The sequence below is a fragment of the Dermacentor silvarum genome, chromosome 9, assembly GCF_013339745.2.
Source record: "Dermacentor silvarum isolate Dsil-2018 chromosome 9, BIME_Dsil_1.4, whole genome shotgun sequence".
In the NCBI taxonomy this organism is placed as follows: Eukaryota; Metazoa; Arthropoda; class Arachnida; order Ixodida; family Ixodidae; genus Dermacentor; species Dermacentor silvarum.
In genome coordinates, this window is record NC_051162.1 from 65,374,233 (window position 1) to 65,399,584 (window position 25,352).

General features: G+C 48.5%; 1 protein-coding gene across 1 annotated transcript in view; it reads right to left on the reverse strand.

Moving 5' to 3' along the window:
• Positions 1 to 451: 451 nt before the first annotated feature.
• The window catches only part of LOC119463638 (neprilysin-1), a 50,439-nt gene continuing 25,538 nt past the window's right edge, over positions 452 to 25,352 (reverse strand). The window contains exons 3-4 of the mRNA XM_049655297.1: positions 23,041 to 23,727; positions 452 to 1,420 (exon numbers count right to left, since the gene is read on the reverse strand). Coding sequence (XP_049511254.1) covers positions 452 to 1,420; positions 23,041 to 23,727 — 1,656 coding nt within the window. The remainder of the gene's footprint in view (positions 1,421 to 23,040; positions 23,728 to 25,352) is intronic.

The following is a 25,352-nucleotide window of genomic DNA, read 5'->3' on the forward strand; positions in this document are numbered from 1 at the left end:
ATTCAAAAGTTCCTGATCGTCTCGGCAAGCAATCTCATGAAACAAAATGCAGTCATCCGCAAATAAACGAACTTTTACTGGTTCAGTAACAACGTTAACAATATCATTAATAAAAATCAAAAACAAGAATGGTCCCAGTACGCTACCTTGTGGTACCCCGTATTGTGCTATTCACAATGACGGCACGTGTATTTGATGAGCGAAACGCGGCCGGGAAACGCAAGGGCGTCTCCCACCTGGCTTCTCGTCGACAAACATTGGCGCACGTTGAAATTGACCAGACCGCGGTTGAGATAGTTGTCAACCCTGACAGTTCACGTGAACGAACTCCTTTACGCCGGATACCCCTGAAGATGTACACCCCCTTGAAGTCTGAAAGTGGCAAGTAAAATGAACAAAAAGCCTGATTGTAATCGGCATATACGACGCCAATTGATGTTCCATCGTAAGTTTAGTGGAACGGACAGCGTATCGGCGGGTTCAGTGAAGCTCCAGTGGGACACTGAAAAGCTGCCGCAAAGTCCTTATTGTTGGAAGCAGGCAAATTGCAACGCAGGACCTCTGACGGGTAAGTCGACGTCGGGCGCCAGTAGTACGGATCCTTGCTGCAAAACTCGAAGCAGCCCGCGATGAAGAACAGCTGCTCATGCGAATAGCCGAGGATACCCTGCTGCTTCGGCAGTGAAGCGTAAGCCAGTCGGGCCTTCTCGGTACCAGCAGTGTCCGCGAATGCCTCCGATAGTGCGTTCTCACTGTGGACTGTGCTCCCAGTGAAGTTGGCCAACTGATCACGCAAGCACTGCACCCTCTCTAAGAAGTTAGCGTACGAAGGCTGCGACCACCAGGATACCGGGTCACCGGTTCTGCTCTGAGTGCTAAAGCGCGGGTCGAAGGCATGCGACAGTTCGTGACCCAAGATCTTGCCCATCGAGCCGTAGGTCACCGCAGGGGGCACGCCTGCAGGCACGAACGGAGTCGACATGATGGGGGCCAAGATGATCATGAGGTGGTTGAGGGGCAAGTACATGGCGTTCACGGAGATCGAGCTCAGCTGGATGTCTTCACGGTACACGGTTACACTTTGGTTCTCGTGGAGAAGTCGCTTGTACTTGTCGGATCGTTGCTTCTGCGTATTGATGAACCATTGGAAGAAGGACTGTGACTGGTCTGCCACTAAATAGTCGTAGAACGCGTCCAGCGCCTGGCTGCTGTTAAGGTGCGCAGGAATGGGGATGATGGAAATGAGATTACTGACGTGGCCCATGGCGCCCTGGGCGGTGGACTGGTCCATCCACTTCAGGGTGGCGAAGTTGCGTCGCGTGGCTTCTTGCAACGTGTTCCAGGTGTCCGTCGTGTCAAGCACAGCTTTCGACTGCTCCAGGCTGTCGACGAAAAAGCGGGACAGGGCGTAGCCGGCCACCTGTGAATTTAGGGCGTCATTACATCGAGTTGACACGCCTGGTGCAAATGGCTGCTATTTGAAACAGCAGCAGAACGCCTTTTATGACAATTATGATCTGTCGAGGACACACACATCTGTTTGTCACAAATAATGTACAAGAGCGAGTTTGGGACTGAGAACAGCTTTTTGTTCACAGTTCCAGTGCCTTTCAATCATCAAGGCTAAAACTTAAAGGCTCACCAACTAGCCCATGTTTAGGAAGAACAGCGCAATAAACAAGGGACGAGAAAGAAACACGATGTGAGTGCACACTACTAACTGTGATTTAATGTGAGAAACAATAACGGTTTAATACACCATAGAACTTCTTTTAAAGGGCAGCCGTCGTCTAATGTGTGCCTGCATTGCAAATGCAAGTCGTTGCTGCCTGATACTAAGGTGTTGTCGAGGCACAATGATAAGACGGCGCGGGAGATTGCCGAAGCTTTCCTTATTTACAAGTCCGGTGAGATGTGCGTTCCGAGGCTATCTATGATGATGCATAAGTTGGCGATTAAGTACTTAGCCGATATTTTTTAAGCTTTTCACATGCGTTTGGGCCCTTTTAAGTATTCCTATTCTTGACCGTCAGCGCTCATGCCGTGTTTCTCGTATCTTGTTTATTGTGCTATTCTTCGTCAGTATGAAATACCAAATTGACCTGATCGCAATACGTCTTAGCCCGCCATTCTGGTGTATGAGAGGGGTTGTCACATACTCCGAACTATACTTCATCTCACAAGCTGTCGTCAGCACTGTGGAAGCTACACGAATTCTTAGCCAATATCACGGCCGAATGCTTCTCGAGATGTGCTCATCCGCGCCGCGTCGCCTGCTCAGCGTCTGCTTGCCATCCAAACATGGTTCATGATTGGTGGATTGACGCACAAACGTTTTGACACCGTAGCCATGAGCTGCGTTTGCACACATGCGACAGCAAGGCTTCGCTTTACCTGTACGCTTTCCCTGCAGTTACCTTGCAGCCTCCTTAGCAAGTAATAAGGACGAACGCCCTCATAAATGTTCGCCTGCGACACAGCGTCTGCTCGGCCTCTATACTTGGCGCTTTCTCGCTATACCGTCATGCAGTACCATGCTAGAAGGGGGTAGTAAATTAATGATGCAGTGAACAATTAGGCTTTTATAGTGTTCCGTATCGTGAACGCATCCCCAATGCTAATGCTGTGGTGCCATCTTCTAACTAGAAATCAAACTAGTTTGACAGTTCGGTGCCGTGTCTGTAGTCCTAGCAGCGTGCAAACAAACAGCTGATCTCAATAATTACGACAAAACATACCTAATGTTTTGACGTGAGAGTTAGCGATGATGGACTTTGCCCCTTATTTCTTGCTGACATGGCGAAGAGTCAATAAAAAGCGCAAATTCGGATCGAAGCGGGTGGTCGGCGCTGTATTGGTGCTGCGATGTTTCTATAAGTGATCACGGTTAGGGTAGCTATTACGGTAACCGGCGGTAAGTGCCACAGTAATTCTTTTTATACGACGTGCATGCGCAAAAGCCATAACATGTCACTGTACCGGCTGTACTGTATCATGGAGCGAGCAAAAAAAGTGGTCGCAGTTTCACCTGAAAGGCGAAGCATCAATTGCGATAGCAAACTTGTAGAGAGCTATACGGAGTAATGATATTAGCTTTATCAGCTGTATAAACTTGGACATGCAGCAGCATCGGCAACACGCAGAACTGTTGTCGACGCCATCGGCGTTTTGCCCGCGTTCGCTCAAAATGCGTGCGGCGTTGGTGACTGTTGCCGGAGCCTGTGATATAAATAGGCACTTGGTGCCGCAGCTAAACATCGCCTCCCTTCCCTCCCCCTCCCCCACGGCTTCTCGCGCGTCGGAAGAAGGTGCGTTTGCTCTACATATATGGTGATTGTAAAGGAGAAAAGAGCCGCCTACTTCTGCAGCCCTTAAGCGAGCACGGCGCGGAACGCGCGTTTGTTCTCCGCCGTGCGTTCACTCCCCGTGAAAGACGCGCCCCTCGCACCCTTTCACTCGCACATACAGCGTTCGGCGTGCTGCGACGATTTCTTCTCCAAATGACGTCATACGGAACCTCACGGCGACGGCGACGGCTACGGCGACGCCGACGGCAGAAATCTGCTTTTGAGTGTCCATATAATTGCTATCCCAATAAAACAAAACTCTCCAGTGTAACTAGTAATCAGCCAGTTACTCTCGGAACTATATAGAGCTGCGCAAGGATATGGCCTGTGTACGCCTCGTACCTTCCGCAATGCTGACAACAGCTTGTGAGTTGGAGTATAACAATCTAGTTTGTTCCGGCAGTACGAGCAAGGGCACGTTGCTTTCTTGTATAGAAGAGCGAACGTATGCGACGCCCGTCGGCTAAGTTCAAACATTTTATTGCGATAGCAATAATATGGACACTCCAAAGCGGATTTCTGCCATCGTCGTGGCCGTCGCCGTGAGGTTTCGTATGACGTCAACAGCGATGAAATCGTCGCCGCGCTCTGGACGCTGTATGTGCGAGGGAAAGGGTGCGAGGGACGCGCGCTTTCACGGGGAGCGAACGCACGTCGGAGAGCAAACGCGCGTTCTGCGCCGTGATGATGATGATAAGTGGTTCTTGAGGGAAAGGGAAAGGTTGGCGCTATCTTCTGCAGCCCTTGAGGGAGCACGGCTCAGCGCCAGGCCGTGCTCCCTGAAGGGCTGCAGAATTAAGCGTCTCTTTCCTCCTTTCCATATAGAGAGAGCAAACGCGACCTTTTCCGTCGCGCGAAAGTCTGTGGGGGGACTGGAGGGAGGGAGGGAGGGGAGGCGACGTTTAGCTGCGGCACCAAATGCGGATTTATATAAAAACGCCTCGCGCGTTCGGTGCGAACGCGGAATAAATGCCGACGGCGTCGACAATAGTTCTGCGCGTCGCTAGTGCTGCTGCATGTACAAGTTTATACAACTGATAAAAATACTATCCTACTCCCTATAGCTCTCTACTAATTTGCTATCGCAATTGATGCTTCGCCTTTCGGGTGAAACTGCAACAATTTTTTGTTTCCGATTTTAACAGCGGAGCTGTTTGAGCTCTTGGTTAGGCCGCATAGTGCGAACAAGAAACTGCGCCTGGCAATGATGCCACCGCTCGTTGTTTAGCAACCATCTCGCGGAGCGGCGTGCGCTTCACCTCCTCTCCGTGCCCTGCACTTGTTGCCTTAACATGGGACGTTAAGGAGAGGGAAGGAGAGCATGCGTGCGGCACGCGCTATTCTCGGAAGAGAGAACGAGAAAATGAGAGCGAGAGAGGGAAAAAATTGTGGCAGCACCAACAAGGCAACGCGCAGAGATTCTGCCGACGCCATGCGCTTTTCCCCGCGTTCGCGACGAACGCGCGTGGTGTCCGTGACTGCAGCCGGCGCCTCTGGCGGCGGCTTGGCATGTTTAGACCAGCCACGCCCCGGCAAGTGCGGAGGCGCAATTGTCACCGGGGAGACAAAGCTCGGAGCCGCCGCAATGCGGAAGAACTCTCGTTGACTCTGTTTAGAGTGCATGTAGCCTTGACATGGGAGGACTAAAGAAGATCCGGACACCCGAAGATGAAGCCGCTTATCTTGAAGCGCGTCACGCGGCCAAGCCAGAATCTCTGCGTTGCTGATTCGGAATACCGTGCCTATAGCAGCACTTAGCATTTACTAGCAAAACTTAGCCAAGCCTAGCAAAACCTGGAAGAAGCTAGGGCTTAAATGCAAAACATTTCTTGGCAAACGTTCGCTACTCTGTCCTGTCCTGTCCTGCTCTGTTCTGTTCTGTTACGCGTGTCATGACACAAATGTCATGACACGCGTGCCGTGTAGGTCATGAATCAGCCACCGTAAATGACAGTGACCCAACGAAAAAAAAATAACACTCAGAAACCACTGAAAAGGATTCTGACGTAGGTACTAACTGAAGGAAACACTGAAGAATCGTTCCAGAAGTCATAGCCATGAGCATGACTCAGCAAAAATGACAATGGCACAGCAAAGAAAGATAAACACTGAAAAACCCTTGACATGGGTTCGGACGTGGTTACTAAGTGAAGGAAACACTAAAGGATAATGGATGAGTCATAGTCATAAGCAAGACTCAGCAAAAATGAGAATGGCACAGCAGAGAAAGATTAGCACTCAAAAATCACTGAACTGGGTTCGGACGAGGGTACTAAGTGAAGGAAACCAAGGATGGAGGTAGAAGGCATAGTCATCACCATGACTGAGCAAAAATGACAATGACTCAGCGAAAAAAGACTAACACTCAAAAACCAGTGGAATGGCCTGGGATGTGGGACTAAGTGAAGGAAAACGCTAAAGGTTGATGGTCAAAGTCATAGCATATGAATATGAATAAGGCTTTGACCTTAAGGTCTCGTAGGTGTAGCTAAAGGAACTCCTGAAGACTCATAACATGTATGTCATGAAATGTGTGTCATGTAGGCCATGAAATCAGCGCCTACGTCTTCGTGCTATCCTGGTCGTTTCGTAAACTTGGTAGGCTCCCCGCACACTGCTTCACATAACATCGATTCCCACAGGGCGTGAGATCTGACGGCTTCTTTTTTTTCATTACGAAACAATGCTGAGGCGAAGAACACGAGGACGTCGGAAGGGAGTAAGACGAAGGCAATTTTTGGGACAGTGCTTGAACGATATTTTTTTTCTCAGTAACTATAACAATTGTGCAGTTCCGCCTCTTCAAGGAAGCTGCCGTAAATGTGTATGTTACTTCTATAAATCACAGTGCTCAGTGAACAGACTTACAATGCGCCGCAAGTAATTTTTGTTTAACAAGTTGCAGATGCTGAAATAAAGTCCCCTGGTAATAAATTTGCACTTGCGAAGCAAGATTCGACATACGAAATATTGCTTTTCAACGATTATATCTTACTATGTTTTACCCGCGTTCACTGTATTTGGCGTGACAGTATATAGAGGGCGTTTCAGCGAACACTTTCAAAACTGCTTAAAGGTTGCCTGTGGCAGATAGTACAATACTAGTTCAAGAGCTGGTCTACTCGAAGAGGCGGACATTACTTGCACAAGAAATTCAAATGCATAATCGAATAATTAACAAAAAATCACTTATATTTTAACTAATTACCTGATGGCCCATATTGCAATTTACAAATTGTAGCCGTGGAGTTCGCAAGCCGGATCTACTCGGAGCGAATTGTCGGGATGACACCAGTTTCGAGATATTAATTCCCGAACTTTGCGAAGAAATTCATTGGCGTTCCAGTTAGTTTCTCAATAAAAGGTCGTTTTATGCATTGAAGCACAAAATTAACTGGAACGCCAATGCACTTCTCCGAAAAGTTCGGGAATTATTATCTCCAAACTGGTGTCATCCTGAGAATTATTTCCAAGTGGATCCGCCTTGCGAACTCCACGGCTACAATTTGTAAATTGCAATATGGGTCATCAGATAGTTAAAAACATAATTAGTGGATTTTTGTTCATTAGACGATGATGCATTCAATTTTATTGCAATAGCAATTATATGGACACTCCAAAGCGGATTTCTGCCGTTGGCGTCACCGTCGCCGTTGCCGTGAGGTTCCGTATGACGTCAACGGCGATGAAATCGTCGCCGCGCACCGAATGCTGTATGTGCGAGTGAAAGGGCGCGAGGGACGCGCGCTTTCACGGGGAGCGAACGCACGCCGGAGACCAAACGCGCATACTGCGCTGTGCTCCCTGAAGGGCTGCAGAATTAAGCGTCTCTTTCCTCCTTTACAATCATCATATATAGAGCAAACGCGACTTCTTCCGTAGGACGGGAGGGAGGGAGGGAGGCGACGTTTAGCTGCGGCACCAAATGAGCATTTATATAAAACATCACAGCATATCCACGAAGTGAATGATGATGAGTGGGCGAAGCACCGGGAGATCATTTGGGTAAACCACAGCTACGGACGAGAGATAAAGAGAGCGCGCGTCGGGAACGAGAGAAAGAGAGCGCGCGTCGGGAACGAACGCTAGAGAGATATACGGAGTAATGATATTAGCTTTATCAGCTGTATAAACTTGGACATGCAGCAGCACCGGCAACGCGCCGAACTGTTGTCGACGCCGTCGGCATTTTGCCCGCGTTCGCTCAAAATGCGTGCGGCGTTGGTGACTGTTGCCGGAGCCTCTGATATAAATAGGCACTTGGTGCCGCAGCTAAACGTCGCCTCCCTTCCCTCCCCCTTCCCCCCCTCCCCCACGGCCTCTCGCACATCGGAAGAAGGCGCGTTTGCTCTACATATATGGTGATTGTAAAGAAGGAAAGAGACGCCTACTTCTGCAGCCCTTAAGGAAGCACGGCGCAGAACGCGCGTTTGTTCTCCGCCGTGCGTTCACTCCCCGTGAAAGAGCGCGTCCCTCGCGCCCTTTCACTCGCACATACAGCGTTCGGCGGCGCGCGGCCACGATTTCATCTCCATTGACGTCATACGGAACCTCACGGCGACGGCGACGGCGACGCCGACGGCAGAAATCTGCTTTTGAGTGTCCATATAATTGCTATCGCAATAAAAGTAGCGACACTCTCCTCCTCCACCTTCCCTCCTCCTCGATTCTCCTCTCTTTCGCGCTCGCTCCTCGACCGTGGCGCCGCCTACACCGCTCGAGCGTAGCAGACGACCTTTCGCAGAGTGAATGCGCGCTTAGCAAGGCGGTGCGTTTGAGCGTTTGCGTTTGCTTTCTAGCTTCGAGTAACTTCGTGTACAGCATAGAATTTCTGTAAGGAGGGTTATATAAATTCAGTGACGGCAGGTTTTCGTTTATTCCTGTTTTGAAAACTTCTTTTAAGTACCTAAACGAGCGCCAACGCCGTACCATGACGACCCCGAATGTATCGCGTGCGCTACAATTAGGTACGTAACATTTGTCAAGCGCGTGTCGCAAGATATTGTTGCGAATTGGTGTAAATAATAAGTTTGTGATCGAATGTCAACATCTTGGCCTCCACCAAGCCCTCGGTAACCTAAATAATCCGCACCGTCCATACCATGTGAATTCGCGACGCGTATCAGATGACGTAAAAAGGCTGATAGAGGACACAAACAATCGCTGCCCTGAAGGTTCGATGGGGCATTACAAGCTACAAAGCTGCCTACATGCGTGCTTGCCAATCTTATAAGCACGCGCCAAGGCTCGGGGTGGGCGCTGGTCCTATTATGTTTCTAGTGCCTCATACTCGACAGAATTTTGCGCGGTCGGTCATCCAGTCGGGACTCTGCGTACATAGAAAATGAAATCACTTTTTTAGCATTCGCTCGCGAAGCGGGAAGGCGGTAACAGCGCTTCACTCAGTCTCAAACTAGAGCATAGTGAGCTTACGTTCAGTAAATTATTTTTTCAGGTTTGTGACTTGTCACGTTAGCTCGTCCGTTCACGAAGTGACGTACTTGTCACCAACACAGTTGCATTAAGGTGCATGCTTTGGGAACGGTTGCGAGCGGGTGACCGCACGTTTTCTTTGCGAGTGCTCCACCGCCGCTTCTTAAAATTCACACACTTTAAAGCTCACGCGAATTAGCATGTATGTACGTCTCAAAGACCTTTGATGCTGTCATTTGGCGACGAACGCACCCTGTAACTCAATTTTGGTAGAGTACGCACGTTTTTCATCGGTGCCTTTGTATCGCTTATCAACCGCGCTACCACCAACGACAAACACGAACGAAAGAGGCAAACAAAGCTGTTTGCTGTAAAGAGGGCTATTAAGTAACCACAATTACGATAAAGAGTTGCTTTCCTAAGATGACTTTTTACACTCGACCCTTTAATTTTATCAAAAGGACTGCGCAGAATCTTAAAAAAAAAGTTCCGGAATCAAGTTTCGGAATGACGTTCTCGCACGCAGCCTCGCGTGCCCGCGAATGCAAGCCTGTAGGCGTACAAAACGATTAAGCGCGCCGACTACACGTCCAAATACACCAAAGTACACGTACTCGCAAATTACCTCGCATAGTCGTGTGGAGAGTGTTGGTCTGAAGTTCTTCCTGCCAATTCGATGAATCCACGTCTTTCTTCTTAACCCGTCGCGCTTACCGGACGGTATCGAGAAGAGTCGCTTGCCTTTGCTAGAAGTATTTTGGCATCCAAAGGCGCAGCAAGCCATGGTTATGGAAAATGCCTTGAAGCGACGTCGCACTTGCCACAAAACTTAGTTTAACGCATTCTCAAACTTAAACAACAAGGAAGAGCAGCGGTACCAACGTGCGCTCCTCGCCAGTCGGTAGACGCTTATCAAGCAAAAATGGCGACGGAGCGTGATCGTAAACAAACGCAGCCAGCGTCCGGCGGCTCGGCGGTCCACGTGATGTCATTAGGCCAATACCAACGCGGCGTCGGCCTCGGACAGGGTGTGCGAGGAGGCGGCGGCATTCTTCAAAGCGTGACGCTACTTTTTTATATAGAGGCTTTACGCCCTTGTGCACCGCAGCGCCCCCAGCTATGGACGAGAAAGAAAGAGAGCGCGCGTCGGGAACGAGAGAAAGAGAACGCGCGTTGGAAACAAACGCCCTTGTGCACCGCAGCGCACCTCGCTACGGACGAGAGAGAAAAACGCCGGAAGCGTTCTCCGAAAGCTGGCTTCCAGAAGCGGAACCGGAAGTGGAAACGGAAGCGGAACCGGAAGTGGAACCAGAAGCGGAACCGGAAGCGGAAGTCGGCTTCCGGTTATACTATACATATACATATATATATGTATATTGCCACGCGTTAGTAACGCTAGAGAACGAGGACGAAGAAGTGTTGTTGGCTGCTGCGGCCAAAAACAGTAAACAGCCGTTCGCTCGGAACGGACTGCCTGCCTTTTCCTCTCGCGACAAACTGGTGGAGGTGCTGGGTACACATACGCCCTATGCCTGCTGGTCCTCAACCAGAAGCTACCAACGCCAGTACCTCAGAGACTGCAGAAATCCATCGAAGCAGCCGTCGCCTCCAAGGTCTTCCACCGCAGTACAGTCCCCTGGCAAACTCTGCGAGGAAGATGGCAACAACAACCGCAAGCCAAACCGAGGAGATCCCAAATGCTGCTGTACCTTGCATTGTCAACGCGCCTCGCACGCCTAACCCGTTCCACGGCGACGCCTTTGAGGACGTAGAAGACTGGTTAGACCATTTCGACCGGGTCGCCACCTTTAATGACTGGGATGATCGCCGTAAGTTGAAGAACGTATACTTTTCCCTTTTAGACGCGGCAAGGGTATGGTACGAGAACCACGAAGCTTCGTTTACCAGCTGGCAGGAGTTTTACCGCCTGCTTCGTGACGCCTTCAGTACCACCGAAAGGAAAGAAAGAGCCGAACAGGCACTATCTTCCAGGTTCCAAATGCCGAACGAAACCGTCGCCATGTTCGTGGAAGACATGACACGATTGTTCCGTCGGGCCGACCCACTAATGCCAGAAGACAAGAAGGTGCGCATGTTAATGCGAGGCGTAAAAGAACAGCTTTTCGCGGGCCTCGTGCGCAATCCTCCTACAACGGTGTCTCAGTTCGTCCGTGAGGCAACAGTCATGGAGCGCATGCTTCGGCAGCGGCTATCGCAGTATGAACGCCAGACCACCATGACTGCGGCATGCTCGCTTGTACCTGCAAGGGATGACAGGGAGTCCCTTACCGAACTAATACGGCAGGTTGTTCGAGAAGAACTCCAGAGGCATTATGGATCGGCACCTCCGAGTGCCGTGGCTCTTACGGACGTCATTCGGGAGGAAATCAGGCAGGTGGTTCATCCCTCTCCACCAACGCGAACCGAACCTCCCACGCTCTCGTACGCCGATGCTCTTCGGGTTTCTACGCCGTCGACGGCCCGTTTCCCGCATCCACCTACAGGGCCTCCTCGACGCTTCCCAAGCCCAAGCCACCGCACGACTCTCCAATCAGACTTTCGTCCTGGTCCGTGGAAGTCAACGGTATGGCGCGCTCCCGACAACAGTCCGTTGTGTTATCACTGTGGGGAGGCTGGACACTTCTATCGCGACTGCCATTACCGACGGATTGGTTTGCGGGGATACCATCCGGACGCCCGTTGCCCGCGCTATGGCGAACGCCCACAGGAAATCGAGGAGTACTTGGAAAGCAACCGTCTACCTCCTGTCCCTCAGCGAAGACAGTCGCGGTCGCCGTCACCTCGTCGGCACACATCACCAAACCGCGCTCGACCCGCCTTTGATTCCACTGGAGTCACCGGCGGAAGCCCGCGCCGGGGAAACTGAAAACGGCGACCTCCGGGGGTGAGGCCGCTGTCATGCGAACCATGAAATATCCTCCGCCGACGCCACCCGCTCGCGACGTACCGCTGACGCCTTCCTTCGAAACCGCCAAAAGAGCTTCTGCTGTTATTACTGTTTCCGTCGACTGTTATCCGGTGACTGCACTTGTCGATACGGGAGCTGATTACTCGGTTATGTGTGCCTCGCTGGCCAATCGGTTACGCAAAGTGCTGACAGCGTGGGACGGCCCACATCTGGTCACGGCTGGAGGACACCTCGTGTCACCCATTGGACGATGCACCGCCAGACTTACAATTTATACTTCGACCTTCGTAGCCTCTTTCCTTGTGCAGCCCAAGTGTTCTCGACTGGTTATATTGGGCATGGATTTTATTCAGGAATATGGGGCGATCATTAATCTGCGTGACTTGTTCGTGACTTTTTCGAAGAATGTTTCTTCGGATTCTGATGTTAAGGATGAACATCATCGCGCGGCTTTACGCGTGGTCGATGACTGCGTAACGTTACCGCCTCGAAGTAGCATCTTCGTCCTTGTTGAGTGCCCTCAAGACCACCTAGATATGGGTATCGCCGAAGGTAACCTCACCATTTTGCTGGATCGAGAAGTCGGCGTCGCACGAGGTCTCGTAGAGCTCCAAAATAGGCAAACCACGATCCTAGTTACTAACTTCAGCGGCGAATACAAGCACTTTGCGAAGCATACCACCATTGCCTACTTTGAAACAGTGGACGAGTCCAACGCATGTGCTTCGGTAACGACAATCTCGATGCAGGAAATAGCGATGTGGACTTGGACCAGTCACATCAACGTCAATCCAAAGCTGAAACAACCCCAACAGGAGAGGCTCCTCAGCCTACTATCATCATTTAACGACTGTTGTGCCACCACCTCGAAGGTCAAGCAGACCCCTCTAACCAAGCACAGAATCATCACTGAACCGACCGTCCAACCTGTTCGCCAACACGCTTACCGCGTGTCACAGAGAGAACAGGATGCTATTCGTCATCAAGTTAAGCAAATGCTGGATGATGATGTCATTCAACCATCGACAAGTCCTTGGGCATCACCTGTTGTACTAGTTAAGAAGAAAGACGGTTCACTACGATTCTGTGTAGATTATCGCAAACTGAACAAGATCACGAAAAAGGACGTTTATCCACTTCCTCGGATTGACGACTCCTTGGATCGTCTGCGGCATGCCCGTTACTTTTCTTCAACGGATCTACGTAGCGGGTACTGGCAGATTGAAGTTGACGAACGGGACCGAGAAAAAACGGCGTTTATAACACCGGACGGCCTCTATGAATTTAAGGTCCTCCCTTTTGGACTGTGTTCTGTTCCGGCCACATTTCAACGCATGATGGACACAGTTTTATCTGACCTCAAGTGGCACTCGTGTTTAGTCTACTTAGACGATGTAGTTGTTTTTTCAACCACGTTTCAGCAGCACATCGAGAGGCTTGAGGCTGTTCTTCAGGCCATCCGCACCGCCGGCCTGTCTCTGAAGCCCGAAAAATGTCACTTCGGATACGAGGAGCTTAAATTTCTGGGTCATATTGTCAGCAACACCGGTATTCGCCCTGACCCTGACAAAGCCACGGCAGTTCGTTTGTTCCCGATACCGAAGACAAAGCACGATGTACGCCGATTTCTAGGGCTTTGTGCTTATTACCGCCGTTTTGTGCCAAATTTTTCTGAGATTGACGAACCTTTGCAACGACTCATCAAGAACGACGTGACATTTATTTGGGGCCCGGCTCAATCCGACGCTTTCCACGACCTTCAACGACGTCTACAGACACCACCGATCCTTGGTCATTTTGACACAGAGGCCGACACAGAAGTGCATACTGATGCTAGCAACGTTGGTCTCGGAGCCACACTCGTACAATTTCAAGCTGGTGTTGAGCGCGTTATTGCCTATGCCAGCCGCACGTTGTCTGCTGCTGAAAAAAACTACTCAGGAACTGAAAAAGAATGTCTGGCGGTCGTGTGGGCTATCCAGAAGTTCCGGCCTTACTTGTACGGACGTGCCTTCTGAGTCGTCAGCGATCACCACTCTCTCTGTTGGCTGGCGAATCTCAAGGATCCTTCGGGACGTCTCGCAAGATGGAGCCTTCGGCTACAGGAATTTGACATGACAATTGTCTATAAGTCTGGTCAGAAACACACCGACGCCGATTGTCTCTCCCGCGCCCCCGTCGAACCCGCACCAACAGATACTGACGAGGACTGCGGTTTTCTTTCTAGTCTTCCATCTCCAAACCTAGCTCAACAGCAACGCCAGGATTCAGAGCTGCAACCCCTGATTGAATACCTTGAACGACGCCGCCAACAACCCCCGCGGCAGTTCGCGCGTCACGTGTCCTCTTTCTGCCTACGCAGCGACATCCTCTACAAGCGGAACTTTCATCCCACGGAAACCGTTTTTCTACTCGTTGTTCCCGCTTCTCTCCGCGACGACATTTTACGTGCATGCCACGACGAACCCACGTCCGGGCATCTTGGTTTCACGCGTACTCTGGCAAGGATCAAGAAGAAGTACTACTGGCGAAAACTCACAAAAAGCGTGAAGCAGTACGTCCGAACTTGTCGTGATTGCCAACGTCGCAAAGTTCCACCAATGAAACCAGCCGGTCTGCTTCAGCCTGTACGACCTCCTTGCTCACCTTTTGAACAGGTCGGGATGGATTTACTCGGCCCGTTTCCCAAGTCTTCAGCTGATAAGCGCTGGATTGTTGTCGCCACCGATTACTTGACCAGATATTGCGAAACCCAAGCCGTTCAACGAGCTACTGCTTCGGATGTGGCCAACTTCTTCGTCAAAAATATCGTCCTGCGACATGGTGCTCCAGCTGTCGTCATCACAGACCGTGGTACGGCTTTCACCACACAGTTGGTCAGAGATATTCTGCAGCTGAGTGGTACAACGGACCGTACGGCAACTGCGTATCACCCACAGACCAATGGGTTAACTGAGCGTCTCAACAAAACGATTGCAGATATGCTTTCCATGTATGTCGCCACGGATCACAAGAATTGGGACGAACTGCTCCCGTATGTGACATTTGCGTATAACACTGCGCTTCAAGAAACCACCGGGTTTCCTCCTTTTCGTCTGGTCTACGGACGCGACGTCGTCACTATGCTCGACGTGATGCTTCTACCAACTTCTCTGATACGACCGCCCCAGATACGGACGCTTTTGTTCAGCGTGCTGAAGCAGCGCGGCAGCTTGCACGGCAACGAATTCTATCTCGGCAAAGTCAAGACGCTCGCCGATACAACATACGCCACCGAGTCGTAACATACAAGCCAGGAGATCTCGTGTGGATTTGGACCCCTATACGTCTACGAGGCCGCTCAGAAAAATTATTGCGCCGTTACTTTGGGCCCTACATAGTTCTTCATCGCATAAGTCAACTACGAAGTTGTCCCAGCAGAATCATCGCACCAATCGCGTAGACCACGCTCCTCCGACATTGTTCACGTCTCCAGGATGAAGCCCTACCACTCGCGCTGATTCCAGTTCACAAACTTTGTGGTGCGGTGCCTGTGCTCACGTCCGTTGTCTTTTTCATTTCTTTTATTTTCTCCCTGTGGTATTTAACCCGTCACCCACTTTCGTGGCTTAACTTTCACTGTTCTTTCGTGCAGCGACATCGAGACGATGCCTCTTTTTTTGGAGGGAGGGGTAATGCCACGCGTTAGTAACGCTAGAGAACGAGGACGAAGAAGTGTTGTTGGCTGCTGCGGCCAAAAACAGTAAACAGCCGTTCGCTCGGAACTGACTGCCTGCCTTTTCCTCTCGCGACAATATATGCGTATACATACATACATAGCGGTATCCATGCCAACCAGAGCTGCGGACTTACGCCATCTAGTGAACACTTCAAAAAACTACAGGTGGCTACATACGGAGGAAGGACAGACCCACGCCCTAAGGAGCTTCGCCCCTAAAATGTTGCGAGGCGAGAAGGTGGGTAAAATTTACGACAATCATTTTCTGGGACAATCAACATTACAATTAGTGATCATTTGCCAATATATCTAGTTATTGATAAGTGTCATATTGAATCAAAGCCAATAAATAAATTTCGGTGCCAGAACATAACTGAAAACTCTCTCTCGCAGTTTCGAGATGAAATCTCCAAAACTAGTTGGGAAGCAGTGCTCTCGTGCTCATCAGCAAACGCAGCATATGACAATTTCATGGAGATAATTTCCCGTATTTATAAGCGATATTTTCCCTACAAAGAAATAAAGAAGTCGAAACGTTCACGGAAACCATGGGTCACAAAGAAGCTGTTAAAAATGATTAATGAGAACAAATAGCAATATCAACTATTCTTGAAAAATCGCGATCGAGGCACATTGGATTCATTTAGGAAGCATAGAAATAATTTAACCAAACTTATGAAAAAAGCAAAACGCAATTATTATTCTTGCATGTTCGAATGCGTTGCAGGGGTTAAGGAGATGTGGAGCAAGTTAAATTCAATTACCGCATTACACAAAGCTAATTTTAGTGTAGGAGAGATAACTGAAGGCGATCGAATATACAGGGGCAAAGCATTGGCTGAGAAATTTAATAATCACCTTACTTCATTGGTAGACAGCGTCAGTGACACCACTGCACTACATTACATGTCCGCACAAGTAGCTTCGTCGGTTTATCTTTCCACAACGGATGAATATGAGGTAAAGTGTGTTTTTAGAAAACTAAAGAAAAGTAAATCAGAAGATATTGACGGTTTAAAGATGGCTCCAATTTGTTTTGTTATAGATATATTAGTCGTCCCTTTAACATACATTTATAACTTCATTTTAGGCACAGGTATTTTCCCACAACGTATGAAGCATGCAAAAGTTACAGTACTGTTTAAGGGAGGAGACAAAAATGATTTGAAAAACTATAGGCCCATATCCGTTCTACCATTGTTTTCAAAGCCCATAGAAAAACTAATATTTATAAGATTATCGAACTTCTTTACAAAACACTCGGTAATTTCGCCGGCTCAGTACGGTTTTAGGTCAGGGCGGTCGACAGAGGTAGCATTGCTACGGCAAAAGGAAATTATATTAGGCAATATAGAGGACAGGAAACTTACATTAGGTATATTTGTTGACTTCTCTAAAGCCTTTGACCGGATAAATCATGATACCCTTTTACAAAAGTTAACCTATTACGGCATTCGCGGCACGGCACTGAATTTACTTACCAGTTATTTAAGCAATAGGCTACAATGTGTAAGCATAAACACGGAACAATCATCTTTGCAAAAAGTTACTCAAGGTGTACCTCAAGGTAGTATATTGGGGCCGCTACTTTTATTGCGATAGCAATTATATGGACACTCAAAAGCAGATTTCTGCCGTCGGCGTCGCCGTCGCCGTCGGCGTCGCCGTCGCCGTCGCCGTCGCCGTCGCCGTGAGGTTCCGTATGACGTCAATGGAGATGAAATCGTGGCCGCGCGCCGCCGAACGCTGTATGTGCGAGTGAAAGGGCGCGAGGGACGCGCTCTTTCACGGGGAGTGAACGCACGGCGGAGAACAAACGCGCGTTCTGCGCCGTGCTTCCTTAAGGGCTGCAGAAGTAGGCGTCTCTTTCCTCCTTTACAATCACCATATATGTAGAGCAAACGCGCCTTCTTCAGACGCGCGAGAGGCCGTGGGGGAGGGGGAAGGAAGGGACGCGACGTTTAGCTGCGGCACCAAGTGCCTATTTATATGAGAGGCTCCAGCAACAGTCACCAACGCCGCACGCATTTTGAGCTAACGCGGGCAAAACGCCTTACTTATGTCAACGACATTATCAACATAAACCAGACAATCCAATATGTCATTTATGCGGATGACACTTCCTTGTTTTTCACAGGTGTAGACGTAAATGACCTTATTTCAGCAGCAAACGCGACACTTGGTGACTTGTATGCATGGTCCACCGTAAACTCCCTACAAATCAACTGCTTAAAAACCAAGGCCGTTCTGTTACGATCGAAGGGAACAACGTACGCAGCTACTTCAAAGCTATACCTTAACAATTCTGTGATTGATTTTTCTTCGACAGCTAAAGCATTGGGGATAGTTTTTCACGAGCATATGTTATGGGATTCCCATAGTGAAATGGTAAGAAAAAAGCTAAGTCAGGCACTAGGCATGCTTAGGAGATGTCAGTCATTTCTACCGACTACTCAGATGTTAATTATCTACAACACACTTTTTATTGCGATAGCAGTTATATGGACACTCAAAAGCAGATTTCTGCCGTCGGCGTCGCCGTCGCCGTCGCCGTCGCCGTGAGGTTCCGTATGACGTCAATGGAGATGAAATCGTCGCCGCGCGCCGAACGCTGTATGTGCGAGTGAAAGGGCGCGAGGGGCGCGCGCTTTCACGGGGAGTGAACGCACGGCGGAGAACAAACGCGCGTTCTGCGCCGTGCTCCCTTCAGGGCTGCAGAAGTAGGCGTCTCTTTCCTCCTTTACAATCACCATATATGTAGAGCAAACGCGCCTTCTTCCGACGCGCGAGAGGCCCTAGGGGGGGGGGGGGAGGCGGAGGGAAGGGAGGCGACGTTTAGCTGCGGCACTAATAAGTGCCTATTTATATCAGAGGCTCCGGCAACAGTCACCAACGCCGCACGCATTTTGAGCGAACGCGGGCAAAACGCGGACGGCGTCGACAACAGTTCTGCGTGTTGCCGGTGCTGCTGCATGTCCAAGTTTATACAGCTGATAAAGCTAATATCCTTACTCCGTATAGCTGTCTACAATTTTGCTATCGCAATTGATGCTTCGCCTTTCAGGTGAAACTGCGAGATTTTTTTACTCACAGCTACGTTATGGCCTTTTGGTGTGGGGCACTGGCACCGTGCAATCTAAGCAAAAATTACTCACGCTTCAAAAAAATGCATTACGCTGTATTGCAAATGCCGAATATAACGCACATACCTCGTCTTTATTCAATAAATTTAAAGTGCTAAGATTTGATAACATGTACGAATATTGTTTATTAGTGTCTTTGAAAACTGAATTTAACAGAGCAATAAATAATCTTACATCCATAGCATGCTTAGAGCGCAGCCCCTCGTCTCGACCCACTAGACAGAGCGATTATTGGAAGGTTCCTCGATGCCGAGCAAACTATGGTCTCCAAATGCTTAAACATTCACTCCCACACATACTTAATAAATTCAATTTATCATTGGAGCGTCTGCGCCTTCTTTCGCGACAGTATATGTCCAATCTTTTTTTACTGATATAATGTCTTTCTTGCTATGTTTTCTTGGTGCAAAAAATGCGGCATAAAATGCTGCATGTTTTTTTCGATTTAAAAAAAAAACATTTTTGCCAGGAGTGCAAATTTTTCTGCATTTTATTTTCTGTATAATTATATTCCTTATTGTGCCAATTTCACTATGTATTTTTGTGCCTATTTAGTTGTTTACATGACTTTATGAATGCTGTCACTTTTCTGCCTTGTATTGCTGGGATGTGGGGCCCGTCAAGCTGCGTTTATATCGCAGCTTTTTTCCCGCATTCCACACCACACATTGCATCTTTGCTTCATGTATGAATATAAAAAAAATGTAAACATTGAAACACTGTGGTGAAATAAACTTCAACTTCAACTTCAACTTCAACGCTGCTCGGCGAGTGTCCCATTCGGATCTCGTCGAAAACCTCCGAGCCGCCCCCAGAGGCACCGGCAACAGCCACCAACGTCGCGCGCGTTCGGCGCGAACACGCGCGAAACGCCGACGGCGTCGACAACAGTTCTGCACGCTGCTGGTGCTGCTGCATGTCCAAGTTTATACAGTTGATCAAACTACTATCCTTACTCCGTATAGCTCTCTACTAATTTACAATCGCAATTGATGCTTCGCCTTTCGGGTGAAACTGCGACACGTTTTTTGTGCATGTGCGCCTTTCCGAGTAGACCAGCTTATTAATTATAATCGGGCTACCACAGGCAACTGTAAATAAACTTTGAAAGTGGTCGCTGAAACACCCTGAATATTTATGAAGACTAGGTCTTCATTGTCGAATTACCACCTCTTTTCTGTATCGGGTATGTCAGCTTCTAGCTTGTTTCGTGAGCCTTTCCTTAAGATAGTAAAGTATAAAAATGTAATGATAAACTACGAAATTTACCCGAGACCCACGCTTATGATGACTATTATGATGGCGATAATTATCCTGATAATGGTCACGAGGATCGTCCTGGCAGCTATTGGGAAGATGATGATCTAGTATTAAAACTGATGAGAAAAAGGGTAAAAGGTGATTCAACCTCTACTTTACATCTATGAAACGTTGTCGCAGACGCACGGCTCTAACAATAATTTATAAGGCGCATACACGCCATTGTGAACCCCAACTATCCAAGGACGACATAGTTCTTCGTCGACTTCAACTAGAGGTTCAGCCGCCTGCCAACATTTCTTAGACACCCAAATACCTTAGCACGCCTCGAAATAGCCTATACCTAACCACTACACAGTATTGACCAATAAGCATGTGGTCAAAAGGGATGGTCTTTGCGGCGGAGGCTAAATTAAACGTGAGTCACACTGGAGGCTTCAAGGACGATCACACAAACCTGTGCATATATAAAGCATTTTCATAATGCAGATAATAGTTTGGAGTGAATTTCATCTTGTTCGCCTTCATATGCGTGCCTCCGCAATTTTGCGTACTACGAGCACTAATCAATGGCGTAGCCCGGAGAGGCGCTCGCCACCTACGAGCCCACCCACCAAGCTTTCATCATCATCATCAGCCAATATTTTTATGTCCACTGCAGGACGAAGGCCTCTCCCTGCGATCTCCAATTACCCCTGTCGTGCGCTAGTGTATTCCAACTTGCGCCAGCAAATTTCCTAACTTCATTACCCCATCTGATTTTCTGCCGACCTCGACTGCGCTTGCTTTCTCTTGGTATTCATTCTGTAACCCTAATGGTCCACCAGTTATCCGGTTATCCATCCTACGCATTACATGGCCTGCCCCGCTCCATTTCTTCGACTTAATGTCCACTAGAATATCGGCTATGCCCGTTTGTTCTCCGATCCACACCGCTCTCTTCCTCTCTCTTAACGCTAGTCCTAAGATTTTTCGTTCCATCGTTCCATGAAGCTTTAGCTAGGACCAAACTCCAATGCCGCCTTTGTAAATGCATGTAAAACACAGAAACGCTTTTCTGCGATACCCTAATTGCGGATCTTATTGAAATTTGTTGCATTTGAGAAAAAATGATAAATTGCAGCGACTGAAGGAAGCGGAATTTCTACTTACGACCTGAAGTTTTTAATGAAATTTCAAAAGTTTGTATGTCTGAAAAAAGGTAGTAACACTAAGTTTACAAATTCGTAGCTCTGCACCTACAACAGATATCGCAGTTCTGTAAACTTCATTCAATGTGATATGTCACATTGGTTGAACCAAAGCGGACCAATGTGATATGTCAATATATATCATACATGGATTCGTTACATTGTTTACGAGGGTTTTGCAAACATTCTACGCAAAAATGAGTGGCCTACGTGAGAGCCATGTATTATTAAGTCAATTTTGTTCGCTTTACATGTACTATTGCATGCAATTTCCAGAATTGTGACATATTATTTCATTGCTGAGTAAGAGAGTTGTGAACATGATAGTTTCGTTTTCGGTATGCTTGCGGTATTGGTGAATATTTGTTAAACAATTTACGACCAAAATGAAGAACTGTCAGCCCTTCCACTGGGGTGGAGACGGAAGACCAGCGAAGCTGTCCTATGGTGGGAATTATGTATCTCCAATTATGACTATTAAGATGTCATGGTGTAATTGGTTATTTGAACTATTAAAAAATGAGCAATTTATATGATCCGGTGGTTTTCATTTATTTAGTGACCTCGGGGACCATTGTCATATGGTCGCTACGGTAAACTGCCATAGGGTGTACGGCAAAGGTTGGCACGTTCTTCATAAACACGTCACCTACGCCGCGGGCGTTCGGTGCGAACGCGGGGAAACCGCCGTCGCCGTCGACAACAGTTGTGCGCGTTGTTAGTGTGAACGCACACTAGGGAGCCTACATGACAGCGCTTGCATGTAGGCTCCCTACCCCACACAACCACTGTCAAAACGCTGGCTACGTGACAAACGGCTTAACGTCGTTGTCGACACTGTTAGGGGAGAGGCTGGCGAGAGCCCAGAGAGAGTCGGCGGCAGAGGCCGGCAGGGCTGCGCGCATGCGCCACAGTGGGAGAGCGGGCACGCACACGCACAGACTAGGCAACGCATCTGATACCCTCCTCGCCCAGCACTGCCCTTCCAAGGGGAAGTCCCGTTTGCTCTCCGCCGTGCGTTCGCTCTCCGTGAAGAAAGCACGCGTCCCTCGCCCTCGCGCGCTTTCACTCGTACATACAGCATACGGCCAATGAGAGTTTTTTTTTTTTCTATTGCCGGACGCGACGATCGAAAGGTGAACGCTTAAGAGCTTCGCTGTAAAAATTCGTAACCTACAGTCACCAGATTTTAACTTTTTTTCTTTTAAATCCAACAGACCTAATCAAATTTAGTGCAATGGTTCCGGAGAAAAACGATTTCTGCTTTCCCTTGTATTTGGATAGGAAGCCCCGAGATAAAGCTTCCTCTTAACAGTGGAGCGCGATAGCTTTCAAAGATCCTTAACTGCTGCTCACGCTTCCAGGCAATTGCAGCTTACGTAACTGTAATGTTTACCGGGAAACGCTGGCGGCAAACGCTGTGCACGACCGCGAGCTTTATGGTAGAAATGCGTCCTCGTGCGTGGGCTGATTCCGCAGGTAGTGCACAGACGCGCAAAAAGAATTCCGTCACTTTCATGTTTCTGTTTTTGTTTCGCAAATTTATCATTTCAGTCTCAGAAGATTTAACCTAAAAGGCATGCACTGTCGGTGTTTTGCTCATGACATTCGTTTGTGGGCTGTCATTCTAAAAATTATGAGGAATAACTTTATCAAGAATGTAAGTCAAGGTATGATCAACTTTAGTAATATAATGGTGTGGCAATATAACCCGCATATACGACGTGCCATATAGCAAGGTGGAAAGTTTAGCGCAAGGACAACGCCGCCGACACTGATGCCAACACCGACTGCGGAATTCTACGACATGGGGCGCTTTGGGCAGTCGCGTTAACATTTCCTGTTTGTACGCGACCAGCACTGTCTCTCCTCCCCGGAAAGGCTCCCCCTCCCCTCCCCCTGAAATACATTTCCGACTACGCCATTGACACTAGGCATTTCTGTCTATTTACCTTAAACACTACCTCCAAGAGACGTGTACCTGTGGTACCTACAACAGACATACATCGTATCATCACACCTGATTCACAGCGACGAGGCAGTACTTCGTGGCGATAATTGAAGCCTTCCAGAGCGGTCTCCCAGCCAGGCAATACAGCAGCGACGAGGATAACCCGAACTGGTTCAGCACGATCATGTTCCAGCCGCTGAACAGCACGATATCCGCGTAGCCCGACTGGCTCAGCACTTCGCCCAGTATGGTAGCCGTGTTGTTGTAGACAAGTAGCTCTTCGTTCTTGTCCAGCTGTATGTCCTGCGGCAGGTGCTTGTTGATGGCGTTCAGCAAGCCGTCGTGATCCACGTGCCCTTTGAGCGCTATATTCAGCTGTTCGATGGTGGTGTAAATGCGGCCGCTACCCGTGTCGCGAAACAAAGCATTTATGCTCGTCATCAGGTTGAGGTACACAGCGTATATCGGCTTGCCGAAGGCGGGCACAGAATCGCGCCCAACCGATGGCACCAGTGACGGCATGCAAGCAGCTACCGCTGCCGGTTTGTAAACGTCCGCCACGTTGGCCACGTCGAAGCTCAGAGACAGACCGTAGCGCCTGTCCGTCTTCAAGTACGGCTCCAAGCTCAGTTGAAGGGGCGTTGGCAGGCCGTAATCAAGCGACAGGCCCAGCAGGTACTCCATAATGTCGAAGTTATTTGAAACTTTTGAGACCGGCCACGTGACATTGAACTTGCTCAACACATCGAAGAGGACCTGGGTGGAGAAAATTAAACTGCACGATTACACCTCCCGAAGCTTTACCGTGAGCTACGAGGAACGCCTTAGTGCCGGGCTCTGAGTTATATTTAACCAAAACACCCAAACATGACAAACATGTGAAGCCAAGATAATAAAACCAAGGAAATCACCGGGAAAACTATCTTCCTTTAAGGTAAAGTGAGGGATTTTTAGGCTATATAGAAATGATAATGCACATAAAAACTACTGGCCGACGGTGGGAGTCGAAACCCGAATGTTTAAGTCTTTTTTTCAGCTATAGTTGATCTATGTGCGATATGCGCCGTAAAATCGATTTTTTTACTAACTTGACCAGCCACAACTTCCCGGAAAGAGGCCAGACATACGGCGCTAAGGAGAAAATACGTAAATGCACAAGTTTTCAGATACATCACAGATCAATTTTAAAGTACCACTGAAAACCAAATTTTAGTTTCTTGACTGTTATGCTCTAATGAGTTCGTATGTGTTTGAAATCACGTGATGAAACCTTAAATGTTCCAATGTGAGGAATGAGTAATCAGAGCCGCTATTATTATGATCAAATTTAACGTCACTCCAGAACAAGCGCCCAAAACTTTTCCTCGCAGTTTTCCCACTCTAGTGATAACGTAACACCTAATAAAGGGACGGGGGGGAGGGGGGGGGGGGAGTGCGAAAGGTAGGCATACCACGCAATAGTGAGAATCAGTAAGTAAATGAAAAAACAACACACGAATTAGAACTCAGGAAAAACCAGATACGGAGGTTAAAGCAGTGAGGAACATGAAGATGATAACAAAAGCTTAGGTAAAAATATAGTACAAGTCACGGGAATTATTCTCCTGACAATAGCATATACAAGTTCCGTGATACTGGGTGGGAAAATTTGCGATGGCATTCCACGAAAGCTATTACAATGCTCCAAGTGATGCGCTGGGTTGTTATGCAAGTTTATTTCTCGTGTTGTCTGATTATCGTTATGTTTAATGCGAATGGTGATGATTCTTTGCCCGGGCACCCGCAAATTTGGCTGAGAGCCCCGTTGTCTTAGCAGGCCGCATAACTCAAGACGAGAAGGAAACCTTTCGTGAAAAGAGAGAGTCAAGTGCGTTACTGAAGGCGGGTGGAGGTTCAGTAAGGAACGAAGATAAAAATAATGTGAGACGAAAATAGAGCATACATTTGTTAGAGCCACTTAGAGCAGTGCAAAGCCCGCAATGATTGAAGTAATGTGTGCCAATGACGCGTTGCACACATGCGAACGTAACATCGAGAGTTTCTGAAATGAAATGGCTCGTGCTCGTACTCGTGCCACTGCTCCCGCGTTCGTCGTCGTCATCTGCTTCTATAGCTGGCTGCGTAGCCGCTGATCATTCCAGTGTAGAATTTCACTTCTCTTCTTTCGTCGTAATGGAGAGGCCGCGTTTATACGGCGCTATGAGCCATTGCTTAAGGGGGTATGAGCCATTCATTGTCTTACGTGACGGACAGATTTAATTTTTTAAGCAATTCGATTTCGAAGAATCGTAAGCGGCAGTGGCGGGAGAATGCTGCTAACCACGCCGCCGAGTAAACTCTTGACATCGAACGCAAGCGACAACGGCGAACTGCGGGCATAC